This window comes from Neopsephotus bourkii, unplaced genomic scaffold (genome assembly GCF_033783945.1).
Source record: "Neopsephotus bourkii isolate Nb327-2 ecotype Australia unplaced genomic scaffold, CSIRO-AGI_Nbou_v1 NB_659, whole genome shotgun sequence".
NCBI lineage: Eukaryota > Metazoa > Chordata > Aves > Psittaciformes > Psittacidae > Neopsephotus > Neopsephotus bourkii.
In genome coordinates, this window is record NW_026901158.1 from 1,453,021 (window position 1) to 1,475,380 (window position 22,360).

General features: G+C 54.6%; 2 protein-coding genes across 3 annotated transcripts in view; both read left to right on the forward strand.

The window, feature by feature from the left end:
* Positions 1-5,296: 5,296 nt before the first annotated feature.
* Positions 5,297-9,778, forward strand: LHX3 (LIM homeobox 3). Its single transcript, XM_061352325.1, has 6 exons — positions 5,297-5,303; positions 6,104-6,275; positions 6,445-6,647; positions 6,805-6,956; positions 7,072-7,243; positions 8,746-9,778. The coding sequence occupies exons 1-6, from the start codon at positions 5,297-5,299 to the stop codon at positions 9,162-9,164; spliced, it is 1,125 nt and encodes a 374-aa protein (XP_061208309.1). The 3' UTR covers positions 9,165-9,778.
* Positions 9,779-15,451: 5,673 nt separating this feature from the next.
* The window catches only part of TMEM250 (transmembrane protein 250), a 49,455-nt gene continuing 42,546 nt past the window's right edge, over positions 15,452-22,360 (forward strand). Inside the window, exon 1 of one of the 2 annotated variants that reach the window (XM_061352477.1) lies at positions 15,452-15,550. The gene's annotated coding sequence lies outside the window, so the exon portion shown is untranslated. The remainder of the gene's footprint in view (positions 15,551-22,360) is intronic. The other variant, XM_061352472.1, reaches the window with a different exon arrangement.

A 22,360-nucleotide genomic window follows, 5' to 3' on the forward strand; every position in this document is an offset into this window, starting at 1 on the left:
TGGATGTGACACTGTTTACTAAATCAGTGACACTGATTTAATACCAAAATGTGTCTGTGCTCTGCAAGGACACTTGTTCCAGGAGCGACTGTGGGTCTCTTTAGGAATGTATAATACCTGTAATTACAGCACCTGGGCTCGGGTATTGAAACAGTTTGTGGGTAACTAGGCAGAGGATGAAGCGATGTTGCTCAGTGCCACTCGCTTTGTGCAGGAATCCAGAGAGAGGGCCCAGGAGGAGGCTCATCAAGAGGAAAGCCCAGAGTTCCCAAACAGAGTCTTGAAAATCAGGCAGCTTTGAAGTGATCTGATGTGGGGAGATGCTGGTGTCAGCGGCAAGCGAGGACATTCAGCTTCTCAAACACCACCACAGCAGAAACCCCAAACCCCAGCACAGCCAGTATTGGATCTGGAGAGCTGGTCCGTTTGTGTGGGAGTGTTGAATTCCCTGCTCCCAGTGTTCGTGCATGTTTTGAAGTTGGAATCAGTCATTGCTGCTGTGAGTTAGAGCTCCTGCAAACACGAGTGTGTTGGCTTTGATTTGTTCTGCTGCTTTCCATCTATATACAAGCACAAAAGGTTTGCAGAGATGGTTTTGCCATTTGAACAGCAGCAGCTGTGGGCTTGGAATAAGGTGGGGGTTTTGTTACTCAACACCATTACTTTTGATGTTGCTGTGACCCTGCTGGAAATATGACAAAATGAACCAATGCTCAACCTGTCAGTGGTCTGGGTTTGTTTCCTTAGAGTGAAAAAGTACGGAGTTGGGATGTTAATATCCATATCGATGCTCTAACTGTATAGCCAGTGAACCAGCCAAGGTATTCACCTCACTGCTGGAAATGTCTTCTTGGGTTTGATTCTGGTTGTATGAGTCTTGGTTTGCTTGTTCTGATTTTCTGTGTTGTGGATGTTGTGGCTGCCCCATCCCTGGCAGTGCTCAAGGCCAGGTTGGACACAGGGGCTTGGAGCAAGCTGCTCCAGTGGAAGGGGTCCCTGCCCGTGGCAGGGGTTGGAGCTGGAGGAGCTTTAAGGTCCCTTCAACCCAAACCCGTCTGGGGTTCTGTGATCTTTATAATGACAAATTACATCCTTGTACATTGACTGTGGAGGTCTGTTGTGTCTGCTGGGGATGTGTGATGCTGCTTCACTGTGGGGAGTTATTGGTGGCTGCATCACAACAAAATGTTTCCTTTGAAAGTTCACCTCACACCTGCTCAGTCCTGGAGGCTGGATTTCGGAATCGGTTTGTTCCACGGGAGTTTCTGCCGCCCCGCTTCCCTATGGGGATCCACCACGCTGGGGGCAGGGGTATTTCCAAGGAGGGTTTCTTTGCGCATGGAGCCGCCTTTGTTCTTCAAATGTTTTTAAGGAGGAAGTACTAAACCTGCCTAGAGAATGAAAGGAGGCCTCTGGAATGTGCCAGGAAGAGAGGAAAGCTGCGAGTGCTGAAGGAACCTGATGGAGCTCTTCCTGAGGACTCCCAGTTTCAGCTATTCCTGCTCAGAACTGGCTGGGAGCTCCCATTCGCCAAACAGCCCAGGTGCATTGTGCAGGGCTGTGCTGCTTCCGCTGTTGGGATCAGTGACTGTGCCATCACAGTGACTTCAATGTTTTATTTATTGGAATTGGGTAACCGGGCGTTTTCACGTCCATTCTGGGTTGGTTCCTTGGGTTTTGCTCAGTCCCGTACCTCTGCAGTACCCCTCAGTACCCGTTTTGTACTGACCTGTAAACTAATGTGCTTGCTGGAAATAAACCACAACCATTTGGCACGTTTTGGCTCTTTACGTGTGTCCTCAGGTTCTGTACCGCAGGGAGAGCTGGTGTGCACCTCCCTTCCCAGCCATAGCGGTCCTGTCGTTTGGAAAAGCACCAGGAATGGGTAACCTTGAACTCCATTTCATTCACTGTTACCCCATAACTTCGCATCACTGAATGTGTGTGGCAGTGATGGACACAATTGGTGGTTCCTGACCCATGGGTTGCCTGTTTCTCTACACACACACACACAAATCTTCCTTTCCCTTTGCCTTCCATGCCCTTTGGCCAGGATGGCTTTAATGTCCACTGAGGCTTCTGAATCCTTCTGTGGCTTCATCCCTACTGACACTGAGAGGGTGGGATGCGTGACCTGGTAAAAGCACTGGTTATCTACCTGCTGAAGTACTCCAGGGTGTTGTTAGGAATCAAAAGGATTGGGAAGTGTAGGTCAGGACATTGGAAGCTGGGCACAGCCGTGCACTGCTCCAGAGCCATGTGCATTGGGCGGGATGGTTTAGTGTGAGCTGTCCCTGCCCATGGCAGGGGGTTGGAACTGGATGATCTTCAGGTCCTTTCCAACCCGAACTATTCTATGATTTCCCTGCTGGCCCGTGACCTTGCCTGGGAAGCAGTCACAGTCCCCTGGGGAGCCTGAGGAGTGGCCTCAGCACCCAAATCTCTTGAGGACAAACACAGCGGGGTAAAGGTGCCCTGTGCTCACCACCCTCAAAGGTACCACAGCTGCTGCCCCTTGTGACGTTGTGCTGGGGGCTGGCCTGGGCCCTCACTCCTGGATCCGATGCTCTGTAGGTGTGGGGCCAACGCGGGGTTGGGAGCTGGGGGCTGGTGAAAGTCGCGGTGCTGCGGTCCGGAGGGAGCATCTGTGCGTGCTGGGAGCTCCCGCCCCTAAGCTGCTTTTATTAATTTGTAATCCCCTGCGAGCAGGAGGTAAAGGGATTCGGGGATTAACGGGCTCACGGTAACAACCACAATTACCAGCTCCGGCTGCCTGGGGCAAGCGGGGCGCACGCACGGCGCTGTCCACCCCGGCACACGCACATGGGGAGACACAGACAGGCACAACACGGCCCTGGTCACACCGACGCCTTCACACCCACAGACACATGAGCACCCATGGGACAGTGTGAGCATCCCGGGGCCGACACAGGCACGCAGGCTACATGCAGGGATGCACGAGTGTGCACAACCCTGCACACACACAGATACCGCTGCAGCCGCGTGTGTTCTTGTCCCACACCCCCACGCGTGTTCCTGCACACCCGCATGCAGGTACACACACAATGCACACACGTGATGCCCGCCCCGTCCTCGGTCAGTGCCGTTAACCTCCTCCAGCCACAGGGCGCGGGTCGCCGTGGGTCAGGCTCTGGTCCTCACCGTTACCTCGCTGCTCATTAACTAATTAGTGGAGGGGGAAGAGCCCCCCCCGCCCATGGGTAGCGGGGGCAAACGAAACGCGGGCCCGGGGGATGCTCCCCCCCTCGACATCGATTCCCGCGGTCCCATCGCGCCGGCCACGCGTGGGACGTGGGGTCCATGCACCACACTCCCCCACACCCCCCCCCATCTCCTTCCGCTTTTGTGATGCTAAAGAGCCCCGCAGCGAACCGCGGCCCAGCTGCGGCCCGGCCCGACCGTCGGTGCCGCCCCCTGCCCGCCCCCCCGCGCCGGCCCCGCTCCGCCCCGGGCGGCGGCGGCCACCCCCCGCGCCGCTCCCTGCGCTCCCCTCCGCGCACCTCCGCCACTCCTCCGCATTCACCCGCGCACCTCGGACGGCGCCCGGCGCGCCCGCGGGGGCCGCGATGCTGCTGGAGCGGGTCCGCGCCGGCTCGGAGAAGGCCGCGGAGCTCTGCCCCTTCCCGCGGAGCCCAGGTGAGGGAAGGGGGGAGCGCGGAAACCTCCGCGTGCCCCGCTGGGAAGCGGCCCCGTCTGTGCCGGTTGCGCGCTCCGCGGGGCTCCCTCGGGGCGGCAGTCGGGGTTGGGTACAGGGAGGGAGGGCGGCCCGGCGGCACCGAGGTGTCCAACCCGCCCATCCCGTCCATCCCGGTCCGTCCCGTCCGTTCGGCTCCCTCCCGCTCTTTCCTGCCACCGGACACCCCTCGTTGCCCCCCGCACGCCGGCGGCTCCGGCCCCGTTTGTGTCCCGTCGGGTCGGGACTGGGGCTCCCCGGTAGCTCCCGTGGGCAGGCGGCGGCTGCCCTGGGCTCACGGCGCTGCCCGGCCCCGGCGGGAGCTCTGCCCGGCGCGGCGGCTGCTGCCCCCGGGTCCCGCCGCTCCCGCACAACGAGGGCAGGGAGGAAACGGGGATTTTGTGCCCGCGGACACCCCCTTCCTGACGGCGGGACCCCCCCGCAGCCCCCGCCCGGCTCCGATCGGGCTTTTTCCCCTTTTTGGGAAAGCTCCCGTTAATTCCTCTCCTAAACGTTTTTTCCTCCCGTTTAACGAACGGAGCCAGCACCGTCGGGGTGGGGAGAACCGCGCTGACCTCCCCTGGCGTATCCGGGGCACCGAGGGTCCTACGGGGGGTGACAGAGCCGGGTCCCGGGCAGCGGGTCCGGTTCCGGTGCGGGGCCGCCCCGGTTCTCGCCAGCATCGACCGCGGCCGACGGGGCCTTAAAAACACAACGGCGAGGAGCCGGGACGGGACCCCCCGAGTGCGGGGACCGAGATGTCACCGGGACCGAACCCCCGGGCCGGGCAGCTCCCGCTGTCGGGCCGGAGCCCCCCGTCCTGCCCGGTTTTGTCTTTCTGCGTCCCCGCGGTGCGGACACCGCAGCAGCCGTAGTTGCGCGTTTGACCCCGCGCATCGGGAGATGCTTTTGCTATGGGGGGGCCGGAGGCGACACCGCAGAAAGGGACCCCCGGGGGAAGGACCGACGCCAAAACGCTGCTTTCCCGTAGGACGCGACCCTCGTTCACGGCCCCGCGGTCCCCGAACAGGCTCCGTCGGGGCTCGGGGAGGCAGCGGGAAGGGAGCAGCGGGCGCACCGGGGCAGGGCTGCAGCAGCCGGGCCCGGCGGGGGCTCGGTGCCCGGGGCCGGCCGAGCCGCGCTGTGTTTTGCCCGGACCGGGGGCAGATCCCGAGTTTCGCGGCTCACAACGAGCCCGGGGCCGCGGCCGGCGCTTCCTCCCCCGCAGCCGCGGCCCTCCCGCCGTGCCCAAGCAGTTAAGGGGCGGCGGGAGGGACGCGCCGCCGGCCCGGGGGGATTAAATAAGCGCGGTGCCCGCCCGGCGCTTCAGACCCGCACCGGAGGGAGGGCTGCGGCTCCAAGGAACCCGCTTTAGTGAACTGAACCCCGGCAACGCAGCGGTGGCAGCGGCCGGGGATGGGGGACGCGGCACCGAACCGCAGCCCTGATGTGCGGGAGCCCGAAGGGGAGTGAGGCTGTTCCGCACCCCGGCAACGGGGCTGCGGGTGCGGGCTGGGGGGACCTGGGGGCCGCTGCTCCCGCACCCCGCGGAAGATGCGCCAGTGCCTGCGGCCCGTGTGAGGGAGCGTCCGCGGGGTCGCCATGCAGCGTAAGAGCCGCGGGCCGGGCTGCGGCGGGACCCGGCGGGGCTCTGCCGTGTTACCGGGCCGGTGCCCTCAGCACCGCCGTTGTTCGGGGTCGGTTGTTCGGGCACGGTGAACTGTTGAGACGATGAATGCCTGCAACGACATCATCCCCACCGCTCCCTCCGCGGGGCTGTACATCTCTCTGTGTTATATCGAGTTATTTTTATATATAGATGCTCTTACATCTTTATACAGCCGTGTCTATGTTTCTCTCCATCTGTATCTATACCGATATATCTATATTTATGTACCTCTATATCCACATTTTTACCTACCTATTTCTATGCCTACATACCGATATCTATATATTTATGTCCATATATCTTTACTTTTTTGTATTCTGGCTTCCGAATCTGTTTAGTTTTATACCTCTATTTCTCTGTGCACTTGTGTCATCTCTGTATCATCTCTGTTGGTGTCTGGAGGGCGGCGGGACGAGCCGACCGCGTTTTTATTTTGAGTGCAATCCTCGCGATTTTCGGTAGTTTCTTTCCCTCCCGCCGTTATTTGCGGGTGAATTTCTGGGGTGCAGGGGGGAGAAATAGAGAGCCCGGAATAAATAATTGTGCTGCAACTTGCCCGCGGCTACCGCGGTGGGCACGGGGGGGGAATTTCGTTCCCATCCCTTTCCTTCCTGCTTTCGCCGGTGCTCCCGGCTGCTTCCCCCGGGGTGCGCGGTCAACGGATTTGAACGAACACGAATCTTTTTCGCCCCAAAACGGGTTCCGGGGGGCGGCGGGTGACGGGGTTTGCCTCCCCGCAGAGATCCCGCTGTGCGCCGGCTGCAACCAGCACATCGTGGACCGGTTCATCCTCAAGGTCCTGGACCGGCACTGGCACAGCAAGTGCCTGAAATGCTCCGACTGCCAGACGCAGCTGGCCGAGAAGTGCTTCAGCCGCGGGGACGGCGTCTACTGCAAGGAGGACTTCTTCAAGTGCGTGGGGACGGGTCGGGCACGGGGAGGGCGCCGGGAACCGGGGCGGCGGCGGCGGCGGGGCCGGTTCAGCACCGCGGACAGCGGCGGGGCCCGGAGGGTTCAGCGCCGCGGACAGCGCCGGGGCCCCGCCGCGCTCAGCGGCCGCCGCTTGTCCCCCCCCGCTCAGGCGCTTCGGGACCAAGTGTGCCGCCTGCCAGCAAGGCATCCCCCCGACCCAGGTGGTGCGCCGGGCCCAGGACTTCGTTTACCACCTGCACTGCTTCGCCTGCATCGTCTGCAAACGGCAGCTGGCCACCGGCGACGAGTTCTACCTCATGGAGGACAGCAGGCTGGTCTGCAAGGCGGACTACGAGACGGCCAAGCAGAGAGGTACCCCCCGCCCCTTCCCTCCCTCACCTCCGAGGGCAGCAGGGAGCCGGCCCTGGGCCCTCCTGCCCTCCGGGACGCGCTCACGCACCGGGCGGGAGGGATGCTGGGGGGTGGCTGGCGGGGGTTCCTTCACCTCTAACTCTCCACGTGTCGGCAGAGGCCGAGTCCACGGCCAAGCGGCCCCGCACCACCATCACGGCCAAGCAGCTGGAGACCCTCAAGAACGCGTATAACAACTCGCCCAAGCCGGCGCGGCACGTCCGGGAGCAGCTTTCCTCGGAGACGGGGCTGGACATGAGGGTGGTGCAGGTGAGGGGGGCGGCCCTCGGACCCCTCCGGGGCTGCCCGGGCTGCGAGGGGGAGCGGCGGGGAGATGGGGCCCGTTCCGGCAGCGAGGGAGCTCCCCGGCCTGCCCCGCTTGCAGGTCTGGTTCCAGAACCGCAGGGCTAAGGAGAAAAGGCTGAAGAAGGACGCGGGGAGGCAGCGCTGGGGTCAGTACTTCAGGAACATGAAGCGGTCCCGGGGGACCTCCAAGTCCGACAAGGACAGCATCCAGGAGGAGGGACCGGACAGCGACGCGGAGGTCTCCTTCACAGGTCGGTGAAGGGGCTTTGCCCCGTGCGGTCCCTCCCCACGAGGCTGCTTTCGCCCCCCCGGTGCTACGTTAATAACCTCCAGCTATAACACAACGAGTGAAAACGAGCCCGAGGCGGGGGCGCGCAGAGCCGCGGGTTTCACCGCGCTGCGGCCCCGGCTGCCCGGTCCTGGCCGGGATGGGGGGGACCGGAGCCGCTGCAGCGGAACCTCCGCTCCTCCGGGGCTGCGGCAGCACGGACAGGGAGCAGCGGGAGAGCGGGGAGAGCTCCCGGGCAGCGCCGCGGGGGTTGGAGCCGCTGCTCGTGTTCAGCCCTTCCAAAGGGCTCCTGGAAGTACAGAACCCAGAGTCCGCAATCACTGAGCGCTAACGGGGGAAAGTGTTTGAATCCTTTTTCCGCCCTCTTTAAGGGGGTTCGTTTGCGTTAGGACTCCCTCCCAGCTCCGCGGGAGCGGTTACCTCTGCGCTGGGCTGTAAAAGGGAGATGCTGTGCACCAGGAGGTTTGTGCACCGAAGGGTCCCACCTTTGGAGCAGAGATTCCTGCTGACAAACCTAGGACCATGCCTACACCAGCACTTCTCACCCCACACCTCCCACCAGCATCTGGTCTGTGCCACCGCTGTGCCCAAACCCGTGTGTGTGTGCGCGCTGGTACTGGGAATACAGGAGAGCAGCTGAAGCACAGAACTGTGTGTGTATTCACACACACGTACGTCTATTACTTGTGGATCTTTATACACACACTTTGCACCCCAGCTTCTCCCTCGTGTTCCTAAAATCTATTTGATTTCCAACTCTGTTTATTCACACTGTGCATCAGCTCCGTTAAATAGGAATTCACACTAAATAACGACTAAACAGTGTTAAACAATTATCGCCAGCTTGGTGCCACAGACGGGTTTGTAGCCCCGCCAGCACAGCAGCTCCCGCTGCCCCTGACGAATGCAAACCGGTTTCGGTGGTAGCTTAAAAAATCCTGCTATTTCCAGCAGTGTTTTAAAGTCGTACAAATGCGTTTCAGCAGTCCCTGAGCAGGAGATCCCTGCTGAGATTTAGCGTCTTCTTCTCCTGAGCAATGGGGAGGTTTTCTTCCATCAATGAATGTTCAGGTAGCTCCTAAAAATGCTATCAAAATTCCAGGTAAACCTCACAGCCAAATAGAACTGCAGAGCAAAAGGTGCAAAGACGTGGAGCTCACATTCCCCTTTAAGGGATTATTTTTAAAGCACAGTCTCATATTCTAATATGTATTTTGGGGGGCATATTTTTAAAATCCAAACCATATCAGGTGATACACTCAGGAAAAATAATAATCCCATGGCTTTCTATGAAGATCTGTCAACACAAATGGGAATAATACAGAATTACAAGAGGGAAGTGCATGGATGCACAGCTCCCATCCATCTAATCTGTTTATTCCCAGAGCTTGCAGGAGTTCCCGTGCAAACAATGCCAGCCGTGGCCATTGCTCTCCCAGTATAACCAGTCCATTTCTCTTTCAGATGAGCCCTCTATATCTGAGATGAGCCATTCCAATGGGATTTACAGCAATCTCAATGAAGCATCCCCTGCTCTGGGTAGACAGGCTGGGACCAACGGCAGCTTTGCTCTGGATCACAGTGGCATCCCAGCACAGGACCAGTACCATGACCTGCGATCCAACAGCCCCTACGGGATACCCCAGTCACCAGCTTCCTTGCAAGCGCTGCCAGGCCACCAGCCTTTAATCTCCAGCTTGGTTTACCCAGACAACAGCTTGGGCATCATGGGACAAAGCGGACAGGGGGTGCCCCCATCCATGAGGGTTCTGGCTGGGAATGGACCCAGCTCCGACCTCTCCACCGGCAGCAGCGGGGGATACCCGGATTTCCCCGCCAGCCCGGCCTCTTGGCTGGATGAAGTCGACCACGCTCAGTTTTGATAGGGGGTTCATCACCATGCAGTGCAAAGGGAAAGAACTCGGTGCTGTAAAACGTCATCTGCCCCTGGAAATGAAGGAGGGACAAACTGGGACTGCTGAGTGGGGCAGGGAAGCATCAGGACATGGAGAGAGCGGATGCGCTTTTGGATGGTGACCCAAAGGCAGGGGCTGGAGCCCAGTAGGGAAGGACAGTTGCAGTGCAGTGACGGGCACATGGAGCGTCCAAGCCCATTCTTGTGTCTTTACTAAACACCGAGGCTTGTGCTTTACAGATTTGATATGAGGTATTTTGCTTTCTGTTGTCAGTGCATTCCCCAAAGCGAGGACTTGTTTCATCACCCATCCACATCAAAACCTTTTTAAGAGAAAATAAAGCCCTCATCCACGGTAAAAGGTGTGACAATGTCTATATTTCTATAGGAGAAATGTTAATAGTGAATCACATCAGAAACCCATGGTAGGAAACTGTTCTTCCAGCAGGTATTTTATATCCAATGCGGTATGTAATGTTTCATTTTGAATTTACATTAACTTTTCTATAATGAAATGCTCTTTAAGTTGCCAATCACTTCCCAGCAACCCTTTTCCTTTGTCAAACGGGAACCATATGTTAATTCTGCTTCTCATCTCTTTAATTTGTAGATTGCTAGTTTTCCTGTTCCAGATAAGCATTGAACCGTGACTAGATGTATTTATTCCAGGGGTCAGGAGGGGTTTGTCCTGACCTGGGAACGCTGCCGGCTCTGGGTTGTGACTCTTCTGCTTTCCCTTCAAATTCCTTTGCAGCAGTTTTACTGCAAAGTGTCTCGGAAATCACCCTGAGGTCTTGTTGCCAAATACCTTCTTAGGGGGTTGCATGGCTGAGCGAGCACACACTTCCCTGGTGGCACTCCTCTGTTCCAGGCATTTGTGTCTTTCCACAGATGTAGGCAAGGCAATTGTATATTGTTATCTGTAAAAATATGGCATTAACTGTAGATTCTGTGGCTGTCCGGTGTCTTTTATTTATATTCTGGCTTTCTCTCTGATGATCAAATACTTCACGATTACAAATAAATTTGTCAGCTAAACTTGAAATAGTCTTCTGCTAAATACACATCAAAAGCATCAATGCAGGTAAACGCAACACCTGAAACTGAAAGTGAAAGCCCTCAAACTCGGTGCCATGATTCAATAAAGGGTTGACATACACTCTATATCCCTCTTCCCTTTTTATAGAGGAACAATCCCACTTTGGAAAAACGCCTTGATAAACTGAAACAAAAAATGACTGTTTTGAAGGCTGGAAGTCTTTGGGAGATCCAAACATATTTACTGCTCTGTGCATGCACAGGCTTTGATCGCAGTCAAGCTGGTTTTGATGGGTGATGGTTATTCTTCAGCATTCATTGTGAAGGTATAAGCAGAAATCTGTGCTGATAAAGCAATGGCAAATAGCAGAGGGTGATGTTGCCTGTCTGTGAGCAGCAAGTTGTGCACATGAAACACTGCAGGTCAGATATGGAATACTTCAAAATCAGAAAGAAAAGAAGAATCCCCTCAGGGAGTAAGCTTGGTTGAACACACACATCCCTTGTGTGTTTGCATGCGTAAGAGGCTCATGTGTGCGAACACATCTTCATATCCAGTGTCTGTGGCCACGCTCCCGAGAGCCAAATGAAGCACTTTGCTGGAGGCTCTGATTTAGGAATCCGATGGGGGACACTGTAAAGGGCTTTGAGGGCTTTGATGCTCTCACTCCCCTGGGAAGTTGGGGGATATTTGTTCCAGGGTCTTCCTTGCACTGAGCATCTTTGAGAGTGTGTGAGTTAGAGAGCAGCAGCACACCTGAGCAGAGGACAGCTCTGCGCTTGGGGTGCAGGTGCCCCTGGGTCCAGCCCCATCAGTGATGCTCTGGGACACGCTGCCCTCCACTTTGCAGGGATCCTAGGACAGAGCAATGCAAAATGCTCTCTTGCAGCACTCTGTAAGCATCCTTAGAGCTTTCCCCCCTCCTGTTACAAGTTGCACCTGAGGAGAAGGAACACCTCCGGGTCCTGCTCTCAGTGAGCTATAAAGAGCCTGCCCAAGGCAATACAGGTACATGCATGCTGCTTAGGGCTGTAACAGTCACTCAGCAGAGAAACACACTCCTTATTCAGGCGACGCAGCCCAAGAGCTACAGCAGGGAAAGGAGAAACCCCACTGTGTGACACCATGGGGCTGCTGGTGTAAACCCCCCAGCAGCAGGGACCTGGGGGCGGTACTTGCACATCTGCTTGTGTCCCTGCTCCTGGGGGAGTTTCCAGATGGGTGAAGCTGCGTCTCCTGCAGCCAAGCACAGATCTGCCTCAGTCGGGTCTGAGCCCTGAGCTGGAGCTGCTTTTTAGTCCTTCTCCGGAACGGGGTAATAGAGACAACTGTTGCTGCCAGCCCATAGGTACACTGCGGGGACATTCCTCATTGAAATGTATGGAGTAATTAGCAAATGATGGGATTTTTAAAAGCGCATCACGGAACTTCACCCAAAGAGAAAACAAGAGTTTGTGTTTTTCACTCTCCTGCCCTATGAGCCAGAAACACCTTTACCAAATCGGTGTGTTTTGCATCACAGGCTTTCGGCAGTTGAAGTATAAATAATATTTTACTAGGAAAAAAGCAAAAACTACTCTAAAAGATTCTGATTTCCTGAAAAAAGACCGAAGTAAGGACAGACAGACGGGACCGTCGGGGATTTTAGGATAACGCCGCCCAGAAAGCGTGCTAATTGAACATGTGTTTTAAACCCCTTTGTTTCACCATTGCCCTCCCCGCAAATAACCGGCGCTGTTGTTCCTCTCACCCTGGCAATTCCCAGCGGATGGCTGGATTTAAGAAAGGAAGAAATGCAAATTCCCCCTCCCTCCCCTTGCCTTTGTGCTCCGCTCTCAAAGGCAGAGCGGGTGGAAAGTTGCCGGCGCTTGTGCTCGTCTGAGCACAGCGAAGAGCTCCCTGAATGTCCTGATATAAAATTCAGGGATTGCATTTCAGCCTCTCCTTTCAGGGCTGAGGCTCGGGGATTCCATTAATATAAATGCTTTCTTCCCGTTAAAAAGAAAACCAATTTGAAAGAAGCAAATAAACCCAACGCTATCCAATTGAGTGACAGCTTGTAAAACCCAGGCAGAATTAGGAAGAGGGGTTTTGCATTGCTCAGTTTGCAGGTGAGCTTTATAACCCCTGCTGATTTGTATGAGTGCTTGGCATGGGAGGCAGGAAATCTTTTGTGCTCTCAACGAGGAGAATTTAATGTATGAATCTTTTTCCCTCAACAGCATATTCCTCTTTTAGAAGCAGTCGTGCCTAAACGCGCGCTCCCTATGGATGCAGGAGATGATTAGATTTTGTGTCAAACAGTGGATGTCAACTTATTTCTTTCTTATTCTGATTTCTTCTATGAGGCCAATGAAACCAAGCCCCTCATGTAGGAGGGACAGACACCGCGTCCTGTTCCACAGCTCCTGCGGTTCCCTTTGGGGACATGGGCCAGAGGAAACCCCTCTCCCACGGGGAGCAGGGATAGTGGCTGGGGCTGGATCGTCCTCTGCGTCCCCTCCAGTGGCTTCTCCCACGTGTATCAGAGCATCCAAGCAAAGCTGTTCTCACCTGGGCTCCCCCTGCCCGCACCAAGGTCCCTGGGAACAAGGCAGGAAATGCAGAGCTGCACTCCTTACACACTAAAATAACATTTAAAAGCAGCAAATGACTTTGTTAAAGCCTGACAAGGAAACCAAGGTGGCAAAAATGCCCCAGGGAAAAAAAAGCAAAGGTGTTTAAATTAGGGGTTTTTTTTCTCCTTTCCAACACCTCCATCCTGTGTCAAGGTAGGGATGTGTTTTGCACTAACCACACGTACAGGTGTGTTTGCTGGCACACGGGTGTAGGGGATAGGGAAGAGGGCACAGGCAAACCCTTGATATAGAATGCAAAAGCACTGCTTTTGTGCTCAGCATTTTGCACTCTGGAGATGAAACATAATTTAATAGACAAATAGACAAGACTTCTAGGTTTAAACAAACTTGTCCATGTTAGAACAGTTTCTGCCCATTATTTCTCTTGCAGGATACACACATATATGTGTTTGTGAGAGCAGGCTGTCAGGAAGGTGTGTGTGCTGCCTACAGAAACCACAGACTGTGATCCCCTGACAGAAGATGCTATTTATCTCATCTTTTCTGGTTTATAAGCAATAAAACTGCACATTTGCTACCAAGATCTTTTGTCTTCCTTCCACTTTGAATGAAGGCTCAGGTAATTTCTAACAAATGAATAAAGGAGCCCTGGTGTACCCCAGAGCTCTGGCACCAAGCAGCTCACAGTGGGGCCATCTCACCCTTGATGCTGTTTTGGGGCTCTGGGACCACCGATGTTCCACAGGGATAAGTGTCCAAATGAAGGGGACCTGTGTCCCTTCCCCTTCTTCTGACAGATGTGCTGTGTGTGAAGATCCTTGCTCCGAATCCAAGGAAAACACAGAGGGATGCTAACAACTAGCTCAGTCCTGCTCACCAGAGATGGCTTTGACACTTAGAGATGTCCCGGACCCTCCTCCTGCGGTGCTGGCTGCAGGGTGAAGGAGAGATCCCAGAGACGGGGACTCAGCCAATATTCCAGCAAAGGCGCTGGTGTTTAAGGGGCAGATTGGGTCACCAGCAGCGCACAGGTCACACAAAACCAAACTCCACCTTGGTTTAGCTCTCTGCTCATTTGTCCACTGCAGTGTCTCCATCACTCTGGGCAGGGCAGAGCCACTCGCTGCCACTATCTCCTGGACACACACCCGCATCCCGCTCCCAGCCGGTCACTGGCCTCTTCCAGCTCCTATGCCGGAGCCTGTAAAAAGTCTCGGAGTCAGCTGGAGGCGAGTAAATCATTCCTGACAGCTACATCTCTACAGGGCAGTTAGAATTAATGTAACAATTTGGCGTTTAATGAAGCAACAACACGCTGGGCTGCCGAGAGCAGCCGGGACCTGCTGCAGTCACATTATAATCCCTGAGGGACCCAAACGGCAGAGACTTCATCAGATGCTGACTTGTTAGGCAGCAAACGGCCGTGCGGGAGGGAAGCGGCGCGCAGGCAGCAGCGTGGCCAGCTGAGCGCGGCCCCAGGGACCAACCTGCGGCTCCGAGCCCAGGCCCCCGTGTCCCGAGGCTGCGGCGATGGGCACGGCTCTGAGCAGAAGGAGAAGCCCAGGGGACGCGAGGGCACATTGGAAGCAGAAGGGGACGAGGGGAGCTGCGTGCTGGGGGCTGTGGGGAGCGCTGGTCCTGCGGCAGGTCGCAGGGAGGCTGGATCAATGATGTTTGTGTGAAAAACGTCTTCTTGGTGGACGAGCAGAAAAATAAATCAGTGCTGGAAGCACCGGGCAGGGGGGAACTGGGAGAACAACACGTTCTGTAAATGGAAACCAGCTCCATGAAGTGCTCTGCACCCAGAAGTGTCTGGTTCCCACAGAAGTTAAAGGTCTTTCGGCCATCTCCAGGATCAGGCCTTTTAGAAACCCTCACTGCGTGAAGGAGGGAGGGAGGGGAATGAATGCAAATGACTTCGGAGACAATCTCCTGTTTGCCGTGTACATACATATGCACTCCAAGCATCGCAGTCTGCAGCAGCTTGGATGCTTTAGAATAAACCATGCAGGGCCTTTATTTTTCCTTGCTTTTAAAAGAAACCGTCGCACCAGACAACATCCCCTCGCCTCCCAAACCATCTATGGTGCTTCTCCTCTCAGGGGCGGGCTGGGGTGTGCGTGTGTGGCCATAAACCCCAACGTGTTTTGTTGTGAAGCCTCATGGTGGCCGGCTTTAAGGGCTTGACAGGTTTATAAGGTGCTGAGTGTCCCCGCGGGCCCGCGGCAGTGTTTGCAGGGAGGATGAAGCGTGCCGCATCCAGCTGGCCTGACAAGGCAGCGGGAAGCCGAAATGAATTCAGGAATCACTTCTGGTTTTCCGAGGGAGGACGTTGTTCTCAATCCATGGAAACTGCTCATCGGAATACTTACCAACAGGCACAGGGGAGCGATGCCGCGATCCCCTCTCCTGCTCTGTGTAAATCAGGTGTAGTTAGCAGAAGTGCAAAGCAACAGAGTGAAATGGGGCCCCGGGGCTGTGTTCCCAGACAGACACCCCACACAGGGCTGGCAGGATTGGGGTGGAAGGTTTATTTCCACCCAAGCCAGCTGATTTCCCCCAAGCTGCCTGTAAAGAGGAATGAGCCCCAACGAGCCCCACCTGGGCTCTGCAGGTGAGGCCAGGGGGATGTTATTTAATGGCTCCTGGGTAACTCCTGGCTTCCCTCAAGCACTGTGGAGTCAGCCTGTACTGGCCATTTGGAGCCTGGGATAGAGCCTTCCCTCTGTGCTGAAGGTCAGTTGTGTGGGGCTGGGTTTGGGAGAGGCTGGTCTCATCTTCAGAACATGGTGCTTGGTGTTTCCTCAGGATTACTCCTGGTGCTTGGGCCCTAGGCTAAGCAGTATTTGTTTCTTTGTGACCATATGGATGTTGGTTCCCAGTGTGTGATTTGTTCCTCAACTAAAAAAGCCAACCCAAAATAAGCCTCAGATGATCTCAGCTTCATGTGCATCAAGCCTTTAACACAGCCTTGGTTTGAGGGCTTGAAGTTGTTTGCTGGTTCCTTTCTATGAGGCCACACAATGCTGAGCTGTGGCTGTTTTCCTTCTGCATGTTGGACTGGAACTGGTTGGGATTTGAAGGAATTACAGTTTGAAAGGTGAAGAAAATTCTGGAGTGGGGATGTTGAAATTCCTGCTTGCCTGCTCCTGAGGCAGTCCTGCCTTGGCTCTGCTGCTGCTGCCACGTCTCTGGGGGCTCTGTGAGCTGGGGATGGGGGTATCCTGGCTGATAAGAGGGACAAACCAAGCTGTGTCTGTGTGCCCAGGAGAGGAGGATGGTGGCTCCCTTCTGGCTAAGGAAGTGCTGAGCACCAGGGGTATTGCTCTGTCAGGCAAAGGAGCATGGAGGTGCCACCGCCCAGGTGGTGGCTGGTGGGCTCATCTGAGGATGCTGGAGCAAAGCAAGGCTGGATGTGCTGAGCAGCCCCGGGCTGGCAGGAGGTGGAGGGCATGTGGTGGTGAAAAGGCATTTGTTGTAACTCTGCTCTCTGGAAAGTCAAGTTAAATACCCAGTGTGGTCCTTGCTGCCCTTCTCGTGTTGGTCAGCAGCTGCTCCGATGGCTCTGACCAGCCCTAATCAAGAGCCATGGGGAGCCCTTAGCTAAATGAGGGAGGATTTGGATGCAGACGTCTGTGTTTGGGAACTGGGCTCAAGTTGTTGAGCATATCACGTTGAATTGGCTTCATATTAAATGGGGCTTTTATGAGAGTGATTGAGAAGGAGCAGAGCCAGATCCCGCTTCTGTTCCTTGCCACTGGCAGCACTTAGCACAGCCTTTTCATTTTCATTTTGTGAATGTAGCCTCTTCACTGTGGCCTGTTCCTGACAGGAGGCTGCCATCAGCTTCAAAATTCATTTGCCTGGACTATCCTAATCATTCCAGTTGAAACATCCCCTTGTTAGGCCTTTCCTGGAACTTGGCTCTGGGGGATAAGAGTGTTTTGATGAACCTGCCCAAACTGGCAAAACTAAAACTTATTCTGGTTTTAATTAGTACTAATCACCCACTCAGAAATAAAGAATTGGTCCCCCAAGTGTTCTTGTGGATTAGAGGACCAGGCTCATTCAGTTGTGTGGATTAATATGCTGCATGGTAATTGTGGGATGCTGATACTAGCCATGCCACAGCAACTGGAGCAGTGTGACCACAGAGCCTGTCTGGAGGCAGAGCTTCAGCCCAGATCCCCCGAAATACAGATTCGTGCAGGGGTTTTATCACTGCATTTGCTAACAGGAAAATCATCATTTTCATAAATCAATCCCCTCGTGTTAGTTGAAGCATCCCATTAACTCGGAAGAACACTAATTGAGCGTGCTTTGCTCGGTGGGGTATTTCTGGTGCTGCAGGGGCAGGGTGGCAGCAGAGCTGGGGCTGTGTGTGCAAGGAGCTCCTGTGTATTTGCAGGGTTTTGGGGCCCCAGCATGGCCCTGGGGTCCAGGTGATCCAGGTTTCTCCTTCGGGCATAGCACAGCTGGAATATGATCACTTTGGTGGCTCTGTGGCTTGACACAGGTCATTAATATTATATCAAGCCGAGCAGAGATCAAGTTGCAGTGCATGCAGCCTTGATAGAGTTGTGCTTTCCCTGCTGTGCCCAACAGGAAGAAGGCTGGGATACCTGGGCTGGGACTGGGAGCAGGAATATAATGGATGTATATGGATTGTATATGGAGCAGGAACATAATGGATGTATAATGGACTGAGTCTGGCCCTGGCAGCCCTGGTTTGCTGTGTCTACAGGGACAGGATTCAGTTGGGGGTCACCTCCTGCTTCCAGCATGGCTGATGCTTTACTTTGTGCCTGTAACATGCACACTGTGTTGAGCACCACAGGCTGTGTGTGTGCACCAGTGCCATTGCCTCTCGGTGAGCTGGCAGCGGGTGGATGCTCCAGTTACAGGTTGCAAAGCAAAGCCAAGAGCAACCTGCAACCTGGTGGCAATTACGAGCCCAGAGGTCAAATTCATGCTCGAAAAGGGGAGCTGCAGGCACATGTGCTGGAGGCAGAAAGATGCTGCTGGTGACAAGACCCCACCACAGGTTGCATTAGCTGTGCCTTGGGGAGCTGTGTCACTTCCCACCGTTCAACTGGCTGTGCTAATGAGAAGGTTGGCTCTGAAGTCGCCTCTCCTCCATTAATTGAATCTGGTGTGAAGAGGAATTGAGGAAGGGCTCTTGATGAAGTTACACTTCCCACAGACGTTGCTGAGTATCCATTATGGCCGGTGAAAGCCTTGTCAACATTTTTCCAGGGAAGAATGAAAATGTAAATAGCTTTAAGATGATTCAGTGTCACCGGGGTATGGAAAAAGGTCATGCTGCTGGAGACCATCCATCTTTTGGCCGATTTAAAGAGCTTTTTTCCCATTCCATTTTTTGAAATTAATGTTTTAAAACATTACCCAAAGTAATGTGCCCAATTATGGGGTTTGTGGGATTGATCGTTGCACAGGCTGGGCTTTACAGTGAAAGAGATTTGGTTTAGGGACTTGGTGCTGGGGGTTTAACAGACATTTGGATCATCACTTATAAAACTGTTTGCATGATTCACTGAAAAGGCAAAGCCAGATCCCGAGTTCCCATGCAAATGAGGGGAGAGTATTCTTAAGGAGAGAGTTTAGGATTATGGATGCAGAGCTCGTATGTGCATGTAAATGTGAAAGTACATAAACTGAGGGGAGCCTGAAGGGACAGGGTCCTTATCTGCAGGTTAAGGGATGGAAGGCAGGTAGGCTGCAGACTTGGTTTCCCCTTAATCCCGTACAGTGCTGCTCCTCACTGGGAGCACACCTGCACCTCTGTGCTCTGTGAACCCGGCAGCGTAGCCAAGTCTGTACCGAGTAATGCAACAGGCAAAACCAGTCACCAGAGGTGCCAAATGCAGCACAGACACAAGATGAGGTGCCTGATGTGAGGAGGGTGGGCTGCAGGGACCCTGCAAACGAGGAACGGGTGTCAAAATAGAAGGTTCAGGCTTGTCAGTGTGGTTTAAGGGAACGCTTGGAAAGAAGGATGCAACCACACTGTATGTGTCTGCTCCACAGCGGGCAGCAGCACAGTGGTGACAGGCTGTCAGGGATGATGGGATGTGGCTCCCTGCCTCCTGCAGTGCCAGAGCCCAGCCCATATTAACAAGGTGGGCCAAGACCTTCTTGTTGCTTGCCTGCCCTGCAGCAACGCTGACACGGAGCTCATCTCCCCTCAAGTCATTTCGGAGGGTGAAAACAGGGGACAGTTGTGAGAGCCTTTCTGCTCTTCTGCACAGGAAGGATTTCAGCGGTCCTGAACCTTGCTTTGGGGAAGGGGGAGGAAATAGCTGTGCTCCTAATAGCAGTGCTTGGCTTGCTGAGATGTACTTGCATTTTTCACCTCTGTTGCCCCTGCTACATCAAGTGTGAGGGAGCAGGGGATGCCACAGCTGGTGCTTTGCATGTAATTTTCACCCTCTTGTTAATGACCTTGCAGGGATTAGCATGGCCTTCTCCATATGCCAGTAGATTATGTCTGTTGGCAGCTGCTAGTACTGGAGCAAAATGGGATAGTTTTCATTAGGAGTGCTTGACACTAGGTTGCCCTGGGTGTCGTCAATCCTAAACTGTCAGTGCCTTTGAATAAAGCAGTGTACAGATGTGATTTATTGGCTGTGCTGCTGCTTTGCTGAAAATGTGGCATTTTGAAGTCAGCAAGGTCTTGCAGAAGTGTCAAAGGCACCTTCTTGCTATTGCTATTCCCTGCTCCCTTAGCCTTCTACCCCACAGGCTCTGTGGGGCTGTCCAGCAGTGCTGCATGGAAAATCTGCCCTCAGATGGCTGGGGGACATAAGGACTTGGATTAAATACCTCCTCTGTGCTGCTCAGTGTAGCTACTCACTAGTAAATGTGTGTATGTGTGGTTAGTGGAGGTACAGCATCATTTGTCAACAGCTTTAGCTTGCAAGCATGTTCTGGATGAGCATTTCTAGCCAACTTGACTGGGGCTGGGAGGAGCAAAGGCTCTATACCTCGGTGTTGAAACATGACTTGACCTTGAAATGATTTTATTCTGCTTATTAAGGAAATAGCCGGGTTTCCCACCCAGACCTGTCCCTCCTCATTCGAGCAGTGCAGAGGCAAGGCAAGGTGCTGTATTTCCTTACTCCTATGGCTGGATCAGGAGCATATCCTGAGCCTGCAGAATGTTTTTGTGGGCTGCATGGTCACAGTTTGTAGGGGTGGGAGGGGGGGAGATCCTCAGCCAGCTGCTGGAGAGGATGCTGCAGCGGCTTCCCTGTGCCCTGGGAGGAGCCCGGCTCCCTGTGTTCTGCAAGGTTATTAATCCTCTGTTTAAAATAAGCAGTTTAAGGGAGGCTGTCAAGGAGATAGGCTACAAATCCATGTCATTCCTTTGATTTGCAACAGCAAAGCTAAACCCTCATGTGTCCCTCCCTCTATGGAGGGAGCCTGTGCTCCGCAGCCCACTGCAGCAGTATCCCTGCCCACCCTGGCTGGAGAAGACCCATTCCTTGGGCAGGACTGCTCATTTGAAAGGGTTGGAGTCTACCCTGGTGACACAGGAGGATCCAGACAGCTACTCCACAGAGCTCAGCGCTGTTATTCAGGGCTCTGTCCTCCTGACAAACCCATCTATCATTGATGGGATGTGCCTGTATTGAACAGCAGACTTGGGTAAGGGACCAGCTGCTCCGGGACAGACCCAAAGCCCATTGCTCTGCTTCACTTTGTGTCCACTCTTAAGAACGGGCCCATCAGCCCTTCAGAGCAACACTGATTACAGCAGCTTCCCTGCAGGCTAGCTACTTAACCACTCTTTCGGCAAGTTGAGTAGCCACCCATTAACGCTTTAAGAGGGTTAACAGCCATGTAATACAGCAGGTATAATACATCTTCAGTAAATATCCCTTACAATGAGTAATTATTTAATCAGCAATAGTGCTGCTTAAATGTAAATTAATAGTGCAAGTAGTAATGTGAAGTGAATTTTGCTCATTTATTGCAATACAGAAGCTAGGGTTTGTAAGGGCAGCAGAGCTGGGCCAGCACAAATGCCCACCAGGCACTACCAAAACCAGGGAAACAGAAACCTCTCAAATCTGAGCCAAGCTGATTGATTTGCCTGGTCTGAAACCAGTCATTAATATCGTGTGTGTGTGAAGCTCCCCCTCCCCTGGGGCTGAGGAGGCCTTTGGGCAGGTCTGCATGACCCGGGCTCTGGGGGAGATGTTTCCTGCCCATGTTCCCTAGGGACAGCCAGGGTGAGGGGCTGGCGAGCAACTGCTCTGAGGCCTGGGCAATGTCCCAGTCAGAAGAAGACACTGAGGAGCAGTGGAAGGCTGCGGGCAGGGGATGATAAATGAGGGAGGAGGGGCAAAAGAAGAAGCAAGAATGGAGAATGTGAAAAGAAGTGCTTGAACTCTGACTGCAGCAGCATTACACCACAGATGGGGTGGATTCTGCGGTCAGCAGTAGGAGTAAAGCATCACCCGTGACTATTAGAGGCAGGAGCAGCACAACTAGTTCTTGGGAGAGGAAAATAAACCAGGTTAGTTAAGTGAGAGCCCTGAAAAGCCCATGAGGTAATTAGAACAGACTCTTATATGTGAAAACTAAATTCCAATGCTGAATACTGAATGGAAACTGATAATCATAGCTGTTTTGTTGTCAATGTTACAGCACCAAGCACATGAAACCTATCAGCATGTGACTGTCGAATGATGATGCTGAGGATTGTGTGAATGAGTCTGCAGCCGGGATCCCCGTGGCTGTAGAGCTCCTCACATTTGTGGCTCTTGTGTTCGGTGCCTGTGTGTGCCTGGGCTGGGGAGGCAGAGCCACCCTCAGCCCCACCATCTGCTGTCTGCCAGCCTGGCCATGCCCAGGATGCCATTCCCCACCTGGGATAAAGAAATCCGCCTTCCTTCCGCCTTCCTTCCGCCTTCCTTCCGCCTTCCTTCCGCCTTCCTTCCCCCTTCCTTCCCCCTTCCTTCCCCCTTCCTTCCCCCTTCCTTCCCCCTTCCTTCCCGCTTCCTTCCCGCTTCCTTCCCGCTTCCTTCCCCCTTCCTTCCCCCTTCCTTCCCCCTTCCTTCCCCCTTCCTTCCCCCTTCCTTCCCCCCCCCCCTTCCTTCCCCTTCCGTCCCCTTCCTTCCCCTTCCTTCCCCCTTCCCCCCCTCCTTCCCTTCCTTCCCCTTCCTTCCCCCTTCCCCCCTTCCCCTTCCTTCCCCTTCCTTCCCCTTCCTTCCCCTCCTCCCCCCCCCCCCCCTTCCTTCCCCCTTCCTTCCCCCTTCCTTCCCCCTTCCTTCCCCCTTCCTTCCCCCTTCCTTCCCCCTTCCTTCCCCCTTCCTTCCCCCTTCCTTCCCCCTTCCTTCCCCCTTCCTTCCCCTCTCCTTCCCCCTTCCTTCCCCCTTCCTTCCCCCTTCCTTCCCCCTTCCTTCCCCCTTCCTTCCCCCTTCCTTCCCCTTCCTTCCCCCTTCCTTCCCCCTTCCTTCCCCCCTTCCTTCCCCCTTCCTTCCCCCTTCCTTCCCCCTTCCTTCCCCCTTCCTTCCCCCT